At 37.1% G+C, this 21387-nt stretch overlaps 1 protein-coding gene across 6 annotated transcripts in view; it reads left to right on the forward strand.

The window, feature by feature from the left end:
- The window catches only part of VTI1A (vesicle transport through interaction with t-SNAREs 1A), a 270364-nt gene that overhangs the window by 7716 nt on the left and 241261 nt on the right, over nt 1–21387 (forward strand). For all 6 annotated transcript variants that reach the window (XM_068688567.1, XM_068688569.1, XM_068688570.1 and 3 more), the window contains 2 exons: nt 981–1039; nt 6159–6269. In XM_068688567.1, the coding sequence (XP_068544668.1) occupies nt 981–1039; nt 6159–6269 (170 nt within the window). The remainder of the gene's footprint in view (nt 1–980; nt 1040–6158; nt 6270–21387) is intronic.

The following is a 21387-nucleotide window of genomic DNA, read 5'->3' on the forward strand; positions in this document are numbered from 1 at the left end:
CTCAGAAGTAGTCTTTACTGACTCTCCAGTTGGCTGTAACACTTTCATCAGAAGTTGGGCTTCTGCAAGAGTATCTTTGCCTTAGTTTTACCGCAGATAATAGTCTCATTTTGGGATTGGAGCTGAGTTGCCCACTTAGTTCACAATACTATAACAGCTTCTTAGGTGATAACTCAGGCCATATGCTTTGTTCTTGAGAATCTGCCATGTGCAGGATAATATATCTTCAGAAGACAGATTTTCTAATTCTTATCTATTTGCAAAATCTCTGCATTATATTCAAGGCAGAAAGATGATCCTGAACCTGATCGTCCCTGCAGGCAGAGCTCCAATGTACGTAACTGATGAAGGGCTGACCGTGATGTTAGCATGTCCCTCAATGAGCAAAATGTATATTATGTAAATGGGAGAAGTAGAGAAGATTGTAGAGACTAGTTCTGGTGAAGCTGAAGATAGATGCATAGGCCCATGCAAATGTAATGCAGGACACTAACACCAACAGGAGGTCTCAGCTGAAACTCAACCTGCTTATACTGGGGATGCTTCACCAAAATCTCTAACAATTTAGTCCTTGCAGGAGTCATTCTGTTGTTTTTAAGGAAGGTTGGTTCAAGGGCACATTTTGCTTTATGTGGCAGGACTTCTGGTTTTGGTTTCTATCTTGGCATCCACTTGCCTACAGCACTGGGGAGCAGTGGCTTGTGATACTGTAGCGTGTGCACTTTATCTGCTTCATCAGGCAAACCACCAGCACAGATGATGCTATTAGTTTCAAGCAAACATTGGTATAAAAAGTGGCATCTTCAGAGTTTTATTGTTAAATTTGTCAAAGCAATGGGGTGGATTTACAGTCAGGAGGATGGAAGATGTGGCCGTGCAAGGGGCACAAGGCAGTACAAATGGCAGCATAACAGCCTACAGTAGTTAAGCATTCATGGCAAGATCACAATCATATTGGTATCTTCACCATTCTTTTTCAGATGAGAAGAAGCAGATGGTTGCAAATGTTGAGAAACAGCTTGAAGAAGCAAGGGAACTGGTACGTTGTGACTTTTCATAGCCTAACCACAAACTGCTGGAGAAAAAAATGGTATTATTAGAGTCTTAACGTGTGACGCTTAACATGTGATGTCCTAGAAGTATTTAATATATTAGAATATTACATAGCATTTTTGAGATACTTAATATATGAGAATATGAAATACCCAAGAGAAGTGTATCAGACATTTTAATCTTGTGTTAAGTGATTTAAGGTTTGTATTACTACTGCAAGCTATTACAGGTTGCTACAGGCTTTGATTTATGGGTTAGGTTTTTTACTTTAAGAATTGAATTAAATACTTGTACACTTGGAATATTTTTTTTCTTCTAGGATCCATTCATCTACTTGATTTAATCTGTCTGGTTGTCTTGTAGGGTAATAGGTCTTGTTTTCTCTTTCAGCAAGTGAAGGAAAAAATATTTATCTGTCTGAGGTCAAGGAGGTAATAGGAGTATGAGTTCTTCGTCTGGGAAGACCATATATGTTAACTGAGCATTAGTTAGTGGTCCGCACTAACAGAAGAAAGCAGTACAGATAAAGCATCTATGACTTTTTATATTTTTGTTTCCAGCAATCTGTCATGTACTCCATCTGGAAGGAGTATAAAAATAAAGCTTTGTAGATGTGGACTAAGTGAGCAAAGGTGTAGGTGACAATTGAGATTGACTTTTTTCCACGTAGCCAATAGATCTTACCCTGAAGCAGCTTTTGTTTATTGCTTTCAAATGAGTTTGGTCTATCTAGTGTCAGAAATGTAATCTGATTCCTGGGATAGGAAAATTAAATTAGTTCTGCTAGACTAAAAGCTGTTCAAATTGAGCAACTCAAATCAATGATTTGTTTATTAACCAAATGGTAATATTGAAACTCACTTTTTTAAGATTGTGGCATAGAAAGAAAAAGGGTGGCTGTGTGTTTGTTGACATACCTTGTGCTTTTAGTCTAAGGATTGAATTAGTCTTGTAAACAGAGCATCTTGCAGTACAGGGAAATTGCAGCCTGGGTGTTCTGCTGAAAAATCATTCAAATTTGGTTCTCTATACAAAGTAAGATTGGAAGGAGCAGAAATTGAGTTAATGGTTCATTGCTTTTCTTCTTATGTCAGAAAAGAGATCATCTGAATTTATATTTATTGTGAGAGTAAAAATTGAATTCTTGTAGCTGCATTTTCATCCTAATGACGATCTTGATTTCGTGTACTGACTTCTTTCACGCTTTTGTTTTAGATCTTGTTGCTAATGCTGCTAGACAGGTGCTTAATTCAATTACTGGCTTTAAGCAATTACCTTACATGTTTGTGATTAATGTCGAGGCTTGGGTTTTAAAATCAATTTGAACAAACCTGCTAATAGCAGAACTGATTAAAAAGATCCCCTTTTAAACTAAAGGCTACAGTAGAAAACCAAAATAAACCTAATTTCTTGCCACTGATAGTTTTTGTACATCAGTTTGCTTCTTTGTCTTGTCTGATAAAAGATTTGTTTAGCAGAATTTATTTCCTAATTGGTTAGAAAATAACTCTCACGTGTTATGAATATCATTGTAAAGACATTTAATTTACATTGACTAATCACTGATTGTTTCAAAACACTGTCTGCTTTGTTTGGGTAAAGTCACTGGTGTAACCGACTTGAGCTATATGCAGAACTGACACCAAGACTTTGCAGACTACCAGGCTGCCTTTTAAAACTGTAGCTGCTGAGTAAGAGATTTCTGGAGAGAAATATCACACTCCATGCAGAGTGTGATAGAGTCATAGAATGTCTCTTCCAACTCAGGTTATTTTACGATTCTGTGATCCTGAGTTGGAAGGGGTCCATGAGGATCACCAAGTCCAACTTATGGCTCCACACAGGACCACCCAAAAATCAGACCCTACGTCTGAGAGCATTGTCCAAAACGCTTCTTGACCTCCGTCAGTCTCAGTGCTGTGCCCACTGCCCTGGGGAGCCTGTCCCAGTGCCCGACCACCTCTGGGTGCAGAACCTGTCCCTAACCCCCAGCCTGACCCTCCCCTGTCCCAGCTCCATGCTGTTCCCTCGGGTCCTGTCGCTGTCCCCAGAGAGCAGAGCTCAGCGCCTGCCCCTCTGCTCCCTGTGAGGGAGCTGCAGGCCGCCATGAGGCCTCCCCTCAGCCTGCTCTGCTCGGGGCTGAGCAAACCAAGGGATCTCAGCCACTCCTCATATCTCTTGTCCTCTTGTCCTTCCTTCACCATCTTCGTAGCAGATGCAGTGCCTTTGGGCACTTTCTGATAGTTTTATGCCCTTCTTATAGCGTGGTGCCCAAACCTGCACACAGTGCTTGAAGTGAGGCCACACCAGTGCATGTGGCCGTTATGTTCACTGGGTTTTAAGAAAGGTGAGTGATAAACTTAGATAGGTTTTATGAGTATCTGTCGTGTGCTAGAAGAGCTGGAATTAACAGCATGGCCAAATAAAGTTTGGCCATGTGTTATCTGTCTTTATGCATTATGGTGATGTGCACGTCACAAATCCATTGCAGCTATTTTAAGTTTAGTGTTGCAAATGGTAGGTTATTCTTACTTAGACACTTGTGTTATTTATTTTTTTTTATGCAAATCTCTATTTTAGCTCAAGGACTTCAGAATTAGAATAAAATAGTGAATCATCCCCATGTTTCATGCTAACATGAAATGCTAACATAAAATGCTAACAACTGTCCAAAGCAATTTCCATGTGGGATAGCCTCTGGAAGTCCCTGTGGGAGGGGGAGATTTATTCTGGAGTCTCAATACAGAGCAGCAGCATCATATCTTATCCCATTGGGGTTTGGAGTGGAAATACCAGTGTCTGCTCTGCTTTATGCTGTACTCAGTGCTGACAGCATACTGGGTGTTGTGAGAAGGAAACCCACTAGTTTGAACCCCTGAGGAGACTTAGGGATGGGGCCTGGTTAATCAATTTGTGCAGGAGTCAGGTGCCAAAATGCTCAGCTTCCCTCACCGTAGTGTTGGCATATTTGAACATGAGCAGTAACAGAAGTTTGGGTTATCAGGTTTTCTGAAGGAAACATCTACAGATGTTTTCAGATTCAAGTGCCAGGTTATTTTTAGTTGTGTTTTTTTTTTTTTTTTTTTTGTAGGTCTAGTCCTGTTTTTGCTTATGGATGAAACATATTATTTTGACAAATAAAGTGAAAGTGAAGATGCATGAAATGAGGCTGCATTTAGGTTGACACCTGCTTCGATCACCATCTTCTGCATGAGATGGCATGCAAATTTATCATCCCAGGTACAAAATGTACCTGCTTAAACTCATGATGACACACAAAGAAAACAAACAAAACAGCAGGTGTGAAACTTCAGTCAGTTCAAATGTGAATTCATCATTACCTGTAACATTTCCAGGAATATAATGGGTATGCTCCTAGGACCTTACACTCTCTGATACTGACTCTTTAGAATTAAGATTTGGGATTTTATGGACTATGGTCTGATCCTTGCTGCAAATTCTTTATTCATATAGCAAATTGTTTCATTTTTATTTAATATATAAGAATTAAGACTTCATTGAAATATCCTGATCTTGCACACTTAACTGTATAGATGAAAGAGGAATGTTTTCTATGCTTATGGAACGTTTGAGATCAAATATACTGATGTGAAATGATAAGAAATAAACCATTAACTCTAGCTATCAGTTTAATTTATAGTACCCCTTTGGAAAGTTATGCCTGAGTGAAAGAACTGGGTAGAACTAGAAATAGCTTTGTACATTTTAATTCATTACTGACTATTTCATTAAAGTCTGCTTTACAGTTTATTATTAAAAACCATTTTGTATAATCAAAATAGATCAGGCTGAATGACTTTTGAGTATCTGGTAATTCAATTGATTACATTCAGATGCTTTTCTTATGATATGAAGATGAAATTTCAAAGTATAAGCAAGTGATTATATAGGAATAAACTATAACTGTCCCTTGTGAAGACCCTTAAACAGCAGCTTGGGATCCTAATTAACAGGCATTTCTGTTCTGGTGCTGTATTGCTCAGCTGAGCTCAGTAGGAGGTGAGTAAATATTGTTTCAGGTACCTACAGCAACCAAGGAGAGGTATTCTTTTATCTTTTTAAAGTAAGTCAGAAATATTTTAAAAAGTGAGTAAGGTATTCTTCAGCTGTGCAGAACAGAATTCCTGAACAGCTAGCATAGTGTAAAGGAGGTTCCTTGACCCAGCAGTCAGGTAATTAGCAGGCTGGTTTATAATTCCTGATTTTCTATAATTCCGTGCCATATTCTTGTATTTCAGGCCCCCTAAACTTCTACATGGAAAGAGTGAATAGCAAAAGTGTTTGAAAAATAAATTCTCTAATATTTTATGCATTCAACTGTATTTAACAATATTCTCATTATAATTCTAAAATTCAGTTATATAATATACCTGCACGCAGATTTGGGATGTAGATTTAAGCAGCCAGTTGAGAAAGCTCAGGCTATTTACTAATTCTGCTGGCTAAGCATAGTAGTACAAGAATTATTTTATTAAACAAAGAATCAATTGGTAAATGAAATTTTAGCATTTATATATGTGTTATATATATGTGTGTGTATGTATATACACATATATGTGTAATATATTTACAAAATATGTGTATATATACAGACACATATATTTTATATATATATATATATATGTTTGTGTTTATCCAAAAATAAATAAAATACCTTTTGCATCCAAAGGTTTCCAAAACCACACATCTATGTGTAGGTAGGCTATCTTCTGAATAATGCTCGTAAAAGTATTCATCACATTTGGCACTGAAATCCAAAAAGGTTTGAATAGAATATTTTTTTTCTAAGCATTAATAATATTAATTTTTTCATTTGTTTGCTGACTTAAGGCTGTGCAAAGATTTTGATAACTTGTCTCTATATTGCAAGATAGACTATATTTCTTGTTAAAGAAACAATATTTCTTTGTATTTGTGAATATTTAGGTAAATCATAGAATCATAGAATGGTTTGGGTTGGAAGGGATCTTAAAGATCATCTGGTTCCAACCTGCCTGCCATGGATTGGAACTCCCACTAGAAATTTATCCTTGCTTTAATTATCCCTTTGATTTACATGTCTCTTCCTTATTTTTACTTGCTAGCTTGAGCAGATGGAGCTTGAAGTTCGAGAGATCCCACCTCAAAGTCGGGGAATGTACAGCAGTCGAATGAGAAGCTACAAACAAGAAATGGGAAAACTTGAAGCTGATTTCGTGAGTTTTTAACATATCACATGTTAAAATAAGATGGCATCCATGAGATTTTTTTTTAAACGTAATCAGTTATTCAGGCAACTCAGTCTGTGTTTTTGATTACTGTGAGAGAGAAGTTCTGCACGTATTTTTCTGTATTTGTGGTCAGATAAAAACTGGGAAAGATAAGCTTTTATTTTTGTAGCATTCTCAACTTGAGTCGGTAGCCTTCTGCCCCTTTGTCCCAGATCTGGTTTGTTTCTGTGACATTAAACATTGGGAGTGTTTATGCTGTTGGAATAAGAGCTGGTAACCTTAGTTCTCAAGGAAAGATTGGTAGAATGTTAGAATTAATACTAAAAATGTAACATAAGTATACTCTTCATGGTAAATAACAATTTGTTTAATTCAGCTTGTTGCAATGTGGGCAGTAACATGAAAAGCAGTGTAATCTCCAATCCATGGAATTTTTGAATATGATTTATCTCCTATGCATTTCTTTTCTTAGTCTCTGTTATTTCTTTTCCATTCCACCTAGATTCTTCTCGGTTTTGGAAAAATCTGTGAAAAATACTACATTTTTTCAAGTAATGGACGCGAATTAACAAGATTCCCTTGTCTAGGGTTTTCTGCTACAGTTATCAGTCCTTTTTTGTGACTAGGATTTGCATTGAATAGATTTACATAGAGACAAAACCGTTTTCTCTAAAGTCCTGAAAAAGTTCAAAGGGATTGCAAAGTGTAGGAAAATGCTTTGTTAATTGGCAGCAGCTCAGTTCCTCCAGGGTGGGGAGAAAGAAATAACTGTTGGCAGTGTTTTCCATTCACTAGAGAACTGTGAATTTTCTCCGGTTGCTGGCAGCAGTTTATCCCTACAGGGGAGGGGAGTCAATGTTTGTACCTGCAGCCAGGAAATCCAGCTGACTGTCACTCCTCTGTGCTTCTGCCAAGTTGAAGAGTTGCACAAAAATGTATTAGCAGGAAGATGTCTGCAATTCTGTAAAGTTTAAGGAATGTTAGGATAAAAAGACTTGCATCAAAATTTTAGATGATTTCATGCTGTTCCCCTGTAGGAAGTGTATATGGTCTTATTGAGTAAACAGTGGCTTCCAAAAGAGAGCAATTTCTTGTCCAGGAGTGAATGCTGTTTACCTCCTCAGGTGTAGGAGAATTCCCTGTCAGCACACTTGTTGCTGGCCAATTTCTCCATGCTGCCAGAAGAAAGGAGCTGGCACTTCTGTACTCCCAAGCAATAGGGAATGGGAGAGTTCAGAAGAGGAGAAATGAGCATGTGTGGAAGAAATGTGTCAGAACACTAGGACTTGTGATTGGAAGAAGGTAAGTAGTTGCTCAGAGTGAGGAAGCAAAAAATGGCATGAGAAAGAGGAAGGAATAAATTATAAGAATGGGAAAAAAGTCCCCAAATCCAAGGATGGCATTCAGCAGAAGATCAAGGGAAGAAAGTGGAGTGAATAATGAAGCAAAATACTGGGGAGGAGGGGATAAGCCAATGGTTGTGCCTGGAAAAAAAGCAGTTGTATAGAAAATAGAATGCTGTTATGATTAAATTTCCTGCATAATTCCAGTTTCTAAGTACTAACACATCTTCTAAGTTTGTATGTGTAGGTTTGAGACTCTTTTTGTCCTACTGTCCAGTCAAATAACAACTTGTTGGAAACTGTATAACAAAATGATTCAATTGTGAGTTCAAAGAAGAAGAGGAGGAAGGAAAGGAAATGTTATTTTGACTCTTTAAACTGCTCTGGCTGGAGGGCCACTGAAGGCAGGAAGTTGAAAATGTTTGCTGAAATTAAAGTGCTTTTGTGCGTTCTGTCTGAATGTTGTCCTGAGTGAGTTGTGACCTGTTTGATTGTAAGAGATTTTTTAAGAGCTTTAGCAGACCTTTAGAGAAAGCAGATCATAGTGTTTCTAAAATGAATTTGCTTTTTTCGATGAAGGGAAATCTTTAACTGGGAATGATACTGGCAGTTTTGGGTTAGGATCAGCTTACAGGTTTGCTGCTCAAGGTTCTCAGCTCTTCCAAAAGGCAGGCAGATGTGAGTTTGCAAAGTTTTGTGACGTTCTTTATAAACGGGTTGGAATCTCAGCTGGATTGCATTGTATTTGGCTTGGCCTTTCTTCCTGTGTAAAGCACATGTGTGTTGAAGACAGGACATTTCTCAATCATCTTGAAGTGTGTATTTCATTTAAAGAAATAATCTCTGTGAAATGAATTGCAAGAATTATATAAATCATTATATATTATTTTAAAACAAGTTCTACATGTATATTTCAGACAAGAAGTGAATGTAGATCTGGAACTGGAACCTTTATATTCATCATAATTAATAAGACTTCTGTTTTTGTGGTTCTTTGTATGCCTTTAACATCTTGCAAATTTGCCAATACCCAAGAAGTTATGGAGAACAGCAGCACAATAACATATTTAAAAGTTAGGAGAAGTAAATGTGAGGTACGTACACTGTCCATGCTTTACTTGAATGATGTGGTTAGTTTCATGCACGCTACCATGCCAGAAGTATATTCTGAAAAATATGGATTTAAGCTTAGTTGAGCTATGCTTTGAAAAGTTCAAAAATCACTTATCTGTCTCGAATTAGTTTTCCGATCAAGTAGGAAAAAGTTGCTAATAGAAATTTATTTCCCCTCATTGCTAAGCCTCGTTATCTTGAGTCATACACAGAATTACTCATCAGTAGTCTGCAGTCCAGAGGTATGTCTGGAGGCAATGACTTCCATGCACCGTATCCCACATGGGTAACTGGTTACCAACTAACTGCATTAAATGATATTAGAGGAGAAAAAAACTACCTTGCTCCATCTTGTTCTTCCCTGTTGGAGAGGAACAGTGGTAATGAATAAAAGGATAGCTCAATTTTGTCCATAAAAGTACTCAGATACCGGAGCACTGTGATTATGTAGGGGGAAAATTTAACAATGAATGCATTCCACCTCAGCTGAAGCTAGACATTTCTGATACTTGCATCTGGGCTGTGCAGCCTTCCTTGGGAAGGATCCGTGCATGTAGCAAGCGGTTCTGATTTGGCTGTGTCAGGTCACACCAACTTGCTGCCTGGCAGAGTTCCAGATGCCTTGGGAGAAGCATAAGAAGAGGGCAAGAATGAAGTGATACTTTGCAAAAAAAAAACAAACCAAAACAAAAACTGTATACATATCAAAAGGCCAAGTTTCAGAATTGCTTACTATGCCTGATTAACATCTATCAAAACAGAATTAAACTGTTTTTTAAAGCTTATGTGTTGCTGTGTTGTTTTTTTTTTTTTTTTTTTTTTTTTTAACCTTAATTAGATTATCTTATTTTCAATAATATGTATCAGCACCATGGGTACTGATAAGTATTGCAAAGTGTAGTCCCAAACCTTTGGTGGCTCTCGGGTTTGTGCACAGGGAAGGTTTGCTGGGTTGCAGAGGCTGCGGTAATAGCTCTATCTTGTGGCCCCGAGTGGAGTTGCAGACCACGTACTTGTGCTTTCTGAGTTCATTAAAGTTTTTGGACCACCTACTAAAGAGTTTCTGAAATTCAGGCCAAGATTCCTATAAGCAGCTTTTTTTTTTTTTTTTATTTTATTTTTATTTTTTCTGCACCTACAAAGGCATCATCGTGTAGTTTAAGCTTGTAAACATTTTTTTTCTCAATTATTCCACATGTAGAATGTCTATGGTAACTGACTGCACAATGTAAGTTATAAACGCAAACAAATGCCTATATTTTATTGCAACCTTTTAATTAAATGGATTTATTTTTTCAAATAGGCATTAACTCCAGTGATATAGCCAGTGATCTTTAAACACTGGAAATATACAGTGGTTAAAAGGCTGTCCAGATTTTGTTAATGCACTTTGATCTGAATTTATCCCAATTTGCCTGAAACTGTAACTATCTAAACTGCAAATCTATGCTTACATGAAGCTCACAGTTGAAGTATGAGGCATTCAATAGATAGGTAATATAAGTACACAGTAAGACCATATTATGTATTAATATATGTATTATAAAACATGAGTACCACACAATCAGTGCTGAAAGTAGGATAGGATATTCTGTAAGAAAAATGGCCATCAAACAGAGGAGGCGTAAGAACTGTTCTGTTCTATCATGGTAGCCCAAAGGTAAAATTTGAGGGTAGCATTTGTTATCAGTCTATGAAGCAGTACTCGTTCCTGATAAAGATTCAGAATTGCTACTGTTTTTAGTAATTCTGACCTTCAATTTAGGATCAAAAAAGAGTTGGAGAAGCCATGAATATTCTGTATGAAACTGGACAAATTTGATATGTTTTTGGCATTTAGCTTCAGTTCAGTAAATAGTGAAGATACATATTCATATTGCATAAATCCCACAGGTTCTGTTTAATATAATAGTTAAAATGACAGCTACTGTTAAGCTTTCAAAACATTTAAGGAGATAAGCAATGAAATTTCATTAGATAAAGCTAGGTCTTTTGTGGAGCTCTGAGTTACCACCTGAGTCCAGGAGCTGACCTGAAGAACAGCTACAATTGTGCCAGTCACACACTGGCTTCTTTTTTGCCAACACCACCGCCCTTATTTCAGGTTCTGTCACCTACCCAGACAAATAATCATAAGGCTATAAGCATAATGGAAGATGCTTGTCAAAACATGATTTAGAGACTTGCATTTTTATCACCAGCATCTTCCTTAGGTTTCCAGTTTGAGCTGCTTTGCCTACTTGGCTGCTGCTGAACATTGTGCTAACTTCTCCTCTGTAGAGGAAAATTCCATGTTGTCTTCAGTTTGTTTTCACTTCTGTTCCCCACCTTGGTGGGTTTGTGGTGGAAGAAGGTGGAGGGATTATTTGACATTTTGCTATTACACTACTGCTGCTTTAAATGGGAAAAAAATGAGGCAGGATAGAATACTTATTAGAAAATTATTTATTTATTTATAATTTTCAAGGTTTAGACTGAGCTTTTAATGAAAGATTAAGAGATGCAATAAATTAGATTCCATGAAGAAAACTTACCTTCATTTATTTACATCTTCAGAATATATTTAATTTCATGTGGAAGAGCAGAGAGGGGAGGAATTTTATTTCAGCTTGAAATTTACTCGTGATGACATGCTTTTCCTTAGAGGAAAACGTGAAAGACAGGAGTTAACATGGTTGATTTATAATTAACCTAAGGGGTTAGATCAATTTACCTGAGATTCCTGAGAGGCCAGACTAGTGAAGCACACCTTACTTCCTGGGTTTTTAATACAATACTTGGAGGTATGCTTTACAAAGAACCCTCCCATGTTTGACCAGTAAGGTGCATCTCAGAAGACGATTTGTGAAGATATATTACTGGATAAAGTCAACTAAGCAGCAAATTTTAATTGTCTGTAAAGTTAATTCCTTAACCAGATTCTTCTCTCAACTAACTTCCCCTTGATGGTCCTAGGAACTTTTGTAGAGCTCTCTCCAGAGATGTTGCTTCTCGGTTTATGTGTGGTGATGAGACTGGCAAGCTTTGTGGTACGTAGTTTGTTGGTTCTAAGCAACTTAGTGACTGTTGTGGTGGAGATGTTGCACGTGATTTTATGAAAAAGCAGTTTGTGGAACAATAGTGTTGGCCCAATACAAATAAAGGCACTTTCAGAAAATAGTTTGGTGAGTCTGGTAGTTCCGTGTTTGGCTGGGGGCTATGTATGAAAAGCATATTGACTCACAATGCACTGTAGGCATTCATGCCTTTCTTTCCTTTCTCCTTTCACACAAAAAACATTTTTTAATTAAACGAAGCCAAAAATTGGTCTACAGCAGAATGAAATCCTTCAGTAAAATATATTTTAAGGCATGTAATATAAATTCAGGATGATGTCAGCTCTGGTATAGCAACATATGCCTTCTTCACTAAGCACGCTTTCTCACCTGGCAGTCTTTAGACATGTCTGGATGCCAACCCTCATCAGCCTTCTCCAGGTAAAGAAGGATCATTTCTCTGTTTACCACATAATTTGTTCTTATGTCAGAACTTCCACTTCTCAAAGTAGTAATATTAAATCTGAGTGCTGATCTTCCTTGCCAATGTTGGAAGGAGCAATATATCTGCTCAAAATTACTTATAGCCAGCTGGAGAGTGAGGTGAGTTCTTATACAGAAGAGGATGAATTCTGCTTTTTTTTGGGCAGGGAGAAGGAGGAAGGCTTTAATGTTACCCTCTTTCTGAGTGATTTTGTATATTAGTCAAGTGATACTCCCCTACCTGCCATGTAAAAAGCAGCAAGCTGTCGTTGTCCTGCTTTTGATAGCAGCAGTAATAAAGACTCTGCAATTGGAACGCAGCGGGCGGTTGTGATGATGAATAAAGCAGCAGAGAGCATATCTCACTCTCCTGTCATCATATTGCCTCACCTGCACTCATATAAATAGAATTTTGATTTGGTTGCTATCATGAGTTAAACATAAAGATTTCAGGAAAAAAACAGCTGATAAGCTGAGCAAAAAAAAAAAAAAAAAAATAATAATTTTAACATGCTTACTTTTTGGTTTAGAACTACACTCAAGTTCCTTATCATGATTCACTTTTTTTTTTTTTTTTTTTAAATTTTATTTTGTCTGACTAGAGAGAGGCTAATTTGTGTTTGACTGCAAAGTGGGGAAAGACGTGCTACTGATAAAGGAAAAAACAGGGAGAAGGTAGCGTTTTGACACTGGAAAGCTTAGTTACAGACCTCGGATTTCTTGGTTTGTTTGTTCAAGGACTGACACTAGATGGCACTGTTTGTTTGCAAAGCAAGTCCTTTTTTTCTTCTTACGTTTCTTTTTTTTCCTTTTTTTTCTTTTTTTTTTTTTTCCTTTTTTTTTTTTTTTTTTTCTTTGGTAGTAACTGAAATTACTGTTTCATGAATAAAATATTTCTGGTGGGATTTGCATTTCTATATTGGCTGAAGATACTGTGTTGAATGTTTTATTAACCAGCCCAGTGCAACTGTCAGCCTATTAAAGAGATCCAATGGACCCTGTTTAGCTAAATAAACTAAATAAATCCAATTCGTCAAATTGTGTTCCTGGCTGTTTATTTTCCATTCTTTTGATGTACAGTTTATTTTAAGTTAAAGCCACATAGTTTTAAAAATTAATGTGAAAATAGAATTTAGTGTTTGAAACATGAGGATACTAATTGCCATGGTCAAAGCCAGCTTTCCTTTATGGTGAAGTAGCAGTCTGGTAAATGGTGAACTTTCTGTTGGTAACTGATTAGCTGTCCTATGTCAAAAATTAGTTTGGTTAACAAATGGCTAATGGCTAATTTTTTTTTTTATTATTTTTTTTTTTATATTTTGGCTGCATGCTGGGTTCTGTTGCTTTCATAAAATGAAACTTGAAACATAGGCAGTGCTGTTAAAAGTAGCTATTTCTACCCAACTTCAAGAGGTTTGTTCTTCATCTTGATATTTTCTCAGTTGAAATTCAAGGGGAAATTTTTATATGATCATTACATATTGAATGCTTGTTGAAATTCCTATTGCATCATAGGCAAATATTAGAGTATGAAAAAATCTCTTTGCATAACCAAATATATTGTATGTCAGGGTGTCAAATAGCTGTCAAATGTTACAAATAGTGGCATTCATTATATTCTGCTAGTACAAATAATATTTTAGTTACCTTATTTTTTGCTGAAAGTCTTTACCATAGTATAGCAGATTTATGATAATATATAGTAAAAATTCTTCTGTGACAGTTAACAACTGCTGTAAATGCAAACGTATTCTAAATTTCTTAATAAGGGAAATGAAGAAAGTGATAGATGTGTTCTCCCATTCTTTCTGATGATTTACAGTGTGCTGCTTTAGTGATGTTGTATGTTAACTTTTGTGTATTTTACAAGAAATTGAAGTTGCCACATGTTACATAGTTTTATTTTGCTAATCTCGAGTTTCCAAAAATGGCACATAAAGTTCAATGTGATAGAAACACGTATAAGTTAAATTGCTTTTGTTTTGTATTTGTATTTTGTTTGTTTTGTTTTTCTCTCAGAAATCTCCTGTAGTGGATTGAAAAGCATTTGTGAAGTATAAACATCTAAGTATGAACTTCACAGTGTCAAGGATACTTAGGGAGAATGATGCAATCCATTCATTCAGCCGTTATTTTCTTGCAACTTACAGTTGAATTTAACTGAAATTGTAAATTTTGCTGCCACCCTTTCCCAGACTCTAACCCAAGAACAAAGTAGGTGTTTGTGCTAATGCCTTCAGTGTTCAATAGAATCTTATTTCCTTATGTAGGTAGAATTTCATTTGTCCAGAGAAAAAATATTAAACTTATTAAATATTTACATGTTAATATTTACAAGTTGCAAATATTTAAAAACGTCATTTAATAACCAGGACATGCAATGTTAAACTGTTTTCTCCCAGATAAAACCTTCTCGTTTTGTGCTCTGCATTGATTCTTTTTAACACAACAGCGTTGAGCACAGAAGGAACTTTATGGTTCTTTAAAATTGGCTAGTGCAGGTACACAGAGATGGAGTTTTACAACAGTGGAGTGGCCTTGTTTCTGGCGTAAGGCTTGGTGAGGAAGGAATATAAAGCAAAAAATGCAGCTGGAAGTGGAATAGAATGATTTTTTTTTTTTCCTCTTGTAATGTTCTTTACTATCTGAAGCATATGGAAGAAGTGTGAATATCTCTGTTCCTTTGTTTGGTAACTTTTTGTTTGTATTCTGCAATCATTTAGTAGTCAATCCCAACTACAGTCAGTTTCCCTTTGCAAGCTGCTGTACAAACCACAACAAAAAGTGATTCTTGGCCACAAAGTCTGTTTAAGCTTGCTGTTCTTAGAGGAGAAATCCCTGCAAAGACTACTTAAGAATAAGTTGCACATTTGACAACGTAATGCTTGTCTCCATTTACAACAGGTGGATCAAGTACAGCGCCTCCCTTACTTTTCATGCGATTTTTATAAACTGCCGTTAGACTGCCTGTGCCAGGAAAACAAGCCTTTTCCAATATTTAATAATTACTGCAGAGGTTTCACTTCTTAAAGATCTGATCAATGAGCATTAGAGTAGAAATAAAAAGATAGTAAAAAAAAAAAAAAAAAAGGATATAAGAGGTTACTTCTGGGATCAGTAATAGAATAGAGTAATATTCCATTGCTAGAGTACAATTTAACCATTTCTGATGGATTTTATGAGGGGGAAAAAAAAAAGAAAAGCAGTTTTTTGCTATTTGGTGCCTGCTGCTTAAGAAAAGGATATTAGGGAGTGCGATGGGGGCTCTGCATGTTTGCTATTGAGTGGCATGTCCAACATGTTTTTTTTCAGAGAAGTTAAGATTAGAATGAGTATGGATAGTGTTCGCCAACTTACCTTGGAAGCACAATGGGTAGGATTTGGGAAAATACCAAAATGCAATTTCAGACTTCCGATCTGTTCAACAGGAATTCATGTATGAAGCCTGGCAAGTCAAAGGGAAGACTCCTACTGTGTTTGTTGGGTCTTGGATTGGGCCTTAGATAGAAAATGTGCCTGTGTTATAAAGTTAGCACCTTCCTCTACACTGATTCATGAGTAGAAGGGTTTTGAGCCATTATTCAATCAAACTGTATCCTTTGCTGTGGCATATCACCAACCAGGAAAAAAGTGGTACTTAATATTTGATGTAAGAGAGAATAATGACATTAATGCCAAACCAACTTCTCTTATCTCAAAACTTGAAAAGTAATTTATTAAGTCTGTAATGATATTTTAGGAAATGTAACTGCAAGCATTTTGACTGAGGCATGCCTGTTTTGTAGAGCACCTAGCAGAAGAGCGCTTCTCATCCACAAGTACAGCTCTTTGGCACTGTGCTAACGAGTATTAAATAAAGAACTTAAATAAAGAACTGTGCAAAGAATGGAGTTGGTATGTTGATGTGTTTCTTTTAATTATTTTTGTTTGTGTTGTTTAGGAAATATAGGTTAGTTTCAGTATTATTGATTATTCTATTAACATCTGTCTTTGAAACTAGAGGTTTTATTTTTTTTATAGTACTTAACATCCTTAAAAAAAGCTACTATTTACCTAAAATTATTATGTGAGTAAAACTAGTAGAGGTAAGCTTAACTATAATTTTAAAAGTTTTTTATTTAAAAAGTATTTGATTTGTAATGACTGCATTTGTGTATTGTTTTGTAATTCAATGTTATTGGTACCCTTACGTGACCATGTGATTTCCTCTGCTTTCTGCCCAGCCTTCAGGAGAAATCAGACTCTTGTGGTTCAGTTGTATAAGCTTCCCACAAAGTTAGTTCAGTCAACTAAATCAAAACAAAAAGTTATAGAAAGGTCAGGATTAAGTTAGAGGTTGCTAACCTGAATCACTTTCCTAGCCTTTTTAAGCCCTTAGTGCTCCTTTTGTCTTTTCCTCACCTTCTATCACGTTGTCCTCCTGTTAGATCTTTATTTCAGTTGAAGGCACCTGGGCTGCATCTTTCTTCCAACCCGTACTTGGAGTCAGTTTCAAACGTGTTATTAAGGTCCCCTTTTTCCGTTCTTGGGCTACACATACTGTGTTCAGCAGCGCGGATCGGTGGCTCAGCATTTGTGCCCTGTAGAGATCTCAGTTTAAAATGCATGAACTTTAGAATAAGGAAAATTTGTTCCTCTCCCGCCACAGTTTCGCTTTTCTTTTTCTGCTTCTCTTTCTGGGACAAACTTGAGGAGTTTTCTCTTTTAATTCATAGCTAGAAAGTACTGGGTTGCTAAGGTCACTTGCTGAGTTTCCTTCTCTGCAATCTAGCACCGGTTTGCAAGCCATTTGTACCTTTAAAAAATCTCTTAGCTGTTGCCTTTTCACCCACATGGGCCTTCATGTACAGGGGTGTTTGGTTTGGCAGTGCTATGATATTGAAGTGAATCCCCCATTCTCCTCACTTACTGTACATGAGCATTGATAGGGTTGCTTTTGGAGAAAAAAAAAAATGGTATCTCTGTTTGGGGTGTGCACCAAACACACTCCAGCCCCAGTGGGGAAATAAGGGTCAGAACCAAAGCTTGGTGTTTCAGGCAGTTTTGAACTATATGTAAAATGAGGATGTTTGGTCAAGAAGTAAGCTAAATCTCCACGGCAGAGAAACTGTAGTAGAAAAACACCAAGATACCATCTTTTCTGATGTAGTTAAATGCATTATTTTGGAGCAAGAATGTCTTTTAAGGTCCTTCCTTCTTTTGTAGAAGTTTCAGGGCCTTTGTAAATTTCCATTCCCCTTCTCATATATTTCAAATAAAAGAAACCAGGGTACAAGGTCTTACAGCCTGAAGTCTGGTTATTAGTATGTTTGGACTGCTTTCATTTTTGGAAATTGTCTTTTCATTTCAATTACTATGGAAAGATCACTTATGATGGTTCATGTGTCATTTCTTTCACCTACTTGTCATTTGAACAAAAAAACAAAACCTTTAATTTTCCATTATTTCCAATGCACTTTAAAGATCCTCAGCATTGAACTGATGCTATCAACAATTAATTAGTGGCTGATACTTATGATATTCCATATCTAAGTCCCTAGCTTTACTCATTGCCATTTTGATGCAAAAGTGACATGAATTAGTGAAATTCTTGTTATCTAAGCAGTAGGAAATACAAATCAAGTATTGAAAACTATGTTCAGCAAGTGTGGCGTATTCTAAGAAATCATTATCCTTTTCTCTGCCTTCTAACTTTAATGGAATAGTTAAGAGACTATGGCATGCATAGTCCTCAATGTCCATATTATCAAATCATAGTATCAGTTTGGTAAAGAATTACATGTCCTGTTTCTAGCAAGGAGATAAATTGTCAATTACCAGACCACTCTCTGTACCCCCCACCCCCTTTAATCTCTTTTGTAGTATCTGGTGAAATTTGGCATGGGTTTGGCTTGGGTGTTTGAAGTAATCTATGCAATGGAGTTTATCTTTGTTTTCCGATAAATAAGATTTTTTTTTCCTGTATTGTGAGCTGTGACAATCTGACTGGAATGCCTCACTGATGAGTTGTTTGGTCGTGTGCTGGTGGTGGGAAATGCTTGAAATCTGACCAGGCTGCCTTTTACATTTTTGAGGGCAATATCTAGGAAGAAGTGGGAGAAGGTTGTCCTTCTGACATTATAAACAAAAAAGGGGGAACATGACAGTAGCATTCCTCCCAAGGCAATTGAATCAAATGCCTACTGCAGGAAGTGAAAATAAACGTATTGCTTTGCTGAACTGCGGAGTTGTACTGAAAGTTTCTTGTGCCTTCTTGTGTGCAGGCTTCATATACTTTAGATCACTTCAGAAGAAGAAATCTTTGGTTTATGTTTAAATACAGGTGAACAAGTTGTGTTTTTGTTTGATTGTTTGTTTGTTTTGTTTTGTTTCTGTTGTTCTTCTTTTGTTTTGTTTTTAATATAAAAAAAAAAACTTTCCCGTGTCCAAAACAGTCAAAAATGAATTTCACATTCTCCAAGAATTATGATCTGTCTGCAAACTTCACTGTTGGACACATCACTTAAAAATAGCCATATGGAGAAAAATGCATGATGCACTTATTGGCAGAGAAAAGCCAATAAGCCCAATTTGATTCAGGAAGCTGAGAAACATTTTAATAACTTTTTGACGTTTTCGTAGTCCTTATTTACCTTATCAATAGTTATGGTGACATATGATTGTCAACTTTTTATATTAAACCAAACTAATAAATTAAACATGTTGTGTTTATACCTGATGAAAGCTGACGTTTTGGAAAGGTGTTAAAATATACTGACAGGTCTTGTTCATAAACTCCTTTGGTATAAATATGTAGATGACATCTTTAGATATTGTTTGTACATAGGCTGATAGGCAGGAAACGTTGACAACGTAACAAATGCAAATGTCAACCCCACAATTTAACCTTTCTGTGTAGGAAAAGATGTTAGTTTTAAGTTACATGTATCTTTTAACTTTATTTTCAAAGTTTTTTTTTTTGAGCCTGTTATCATTGCCGTTTCATGTGCCACTGAAAGTAACGCTGCAATAAGAAAGATTTGCACTTAAGAGCTTTTCTCTGTGGTGTTCCTACTTAAATGACTGCAGCTGAGAGGGTTGTTTTTTTCTTCTAATTCTTTTTATTTTTCATGTTCATCTGGTATCCTCTGAATCTCGCTGTTACATCACCTGTTCATTTCTGACTTGCCAATGGTTCAGGGCTTGTAAGGGTAACTCCAGGGCAGTAAAACAGTAAAACTATTTTTAAAATGTTGGAGCAGTTTATTATTACAACAAACACATGGCCTTGCCTTTAACACGGATCAGGGTTACTTTGTACGCAAAATATCTCTAACCTGCGTGTTCCTGGTCTCCTCCGTGGTGACGTGAAGCCAATGTGTGTTGTCTGTTTGCCTCTTTTGGCAACCTCTGTGAGCCATGGTTAGGATCACACTGTGCTGAGGTTAGCCACAGCTTTGGGTGTCAGGGCCTGGAGGGCACCAATAACCTTTCACAGCCCTGGGTAGCCTACCCCCAGGACCCTATTTCAACCCCAGGAAGGTTCTGCTCATGGCCCAGGACCCCATTTCAACCCTGAGGCTATCAGTCCCTGCCCCAGCAATGCTGTAAGATGTCTGCAGCTCCCATGGCCCAGCCCTGCTTAGCTGTCGACCCATGCCCTGAAAAATTGCTGACCTGAACCTGTTGGTGCTGGGAGCCGCACAGCTGGGCCAGGTGTCTCAAGTGACCTCTGAGTTCTCTGCCCTCTTTCTTTCTGAGTCCTAAAACTGCCTGATCCAAACTGTTCAAGTAATGTTTTTATACCACACACCTAGGCTCACCTACCTGGTGCCTGGGCGAGCAGTACGTGGTCTTTTGTTCACCAGCACTGGGGGCCTCTGGTGGGATTCCTTAGCTCTTACTTAGAGCACATGCTGAAAGATGGACTATCTTGCCCTGCTACCAGCATGGCAGCGATGACTTGAATCCTCACAGCTGTGAGCAGAGATCCCACAGAATTCTGTAACCTGTCTCAGCTGTCTCCCAGTTTCACATTTCAGGCTCGTGAGGGGCATGAGGAAGAAAATCTTGCTGTGCTTAACACTGTAGTAGGTGTTTGTTCTGGCTTTTGGTGATTTCACGACTGAGATGAACTTCTCCATAATGTTCCTGCTGCCTCTTCTAGCAGGTCTTCCTTTATCACTATTGGAAAAGGACTGGTAGGTTGGAATTGCTCCGGTGGATATCTTGGGAAGTTGGACCCAGCTCTCAGGAGGGAGGGATTCAGAGTGCTTTGAATATTGGCTAAATATTGAAAACGGCTAAAGACGTGCCTGTGCGTCTCAGCAAGGATGATCCACCCTTTCCTTGCACCTTATTGAATGCCCTGTACTCTGTGTGTGTGCATGTGAGACAGAGAATTTAAGGAGAAGTTCGGATGTGGAGGTTGGTGTTAATTGCCTCGTGACACGGAGTTGTTGGAGTTAAAGCTGTTGCTGCTGTGGCAGGAATTACAACTTGATACATCTTACTAGTGGTGGAGGAAGTTACTACCAGTTTTTTTTTTGTTTGTTTTTCCTTTGTTTTAAATTAGTTAGCGGATGTCTATGGTCACAATTGGCCCTCTGTGTTATAAAGAAAAACAAAACTACATCAACAGTTTCGGTGTTCTCTAAGTGCCTACAGAGGAAGTTAATGAAACTCAAAGTAATGGGAAGCTGGTGAAGGCATATAAAATTTAATAGATTTGGAAGGCTTCAGGTGTATTAAAAATAATTCTTTTCCAGAATAATTAACTACTCTAACTTGGTATTGAATCAATCAGCTAATTAATGCAGTCCTATTTTGTGTTGTGGAAACTTTGGTAGCTTATTAATGAACACCAGCCTTTTGAGCAGAAATATTTCTGCAGTTAGACTGACTTATATATTATGTATTACTTAAGGGTAGTTCAAAAGATATTTTTCTGCTGTATAGTGTTTTCTTTTTTGTAAGTTAGATGGACAGATTTGGGATGTACATCTGTGATATTGCATAATTGACAGAAAACCCTCTGGTATTTGACTGTCCAAAGAACATGAAAGGTATACTCTACTTTGCAACAATCATATTCTGTCAGATGGTTGCATTGACTTTTTAAAGCAGTTGGAGAAAATTGATAAGACTTAA

The sequence above is a fragment of the Anas acuta genome, chromosome 7, assembly GCF_963932015.1.
Source record: "Anas acuta chromosome 7, bAnaAcu1.1, whole genome shotgun sequence".
Lineage (NCBI taxonomy): Eukaryota > Metazoa > Chordata > Aves > Anseriformes > Anatidae > Anas > Anas acuta.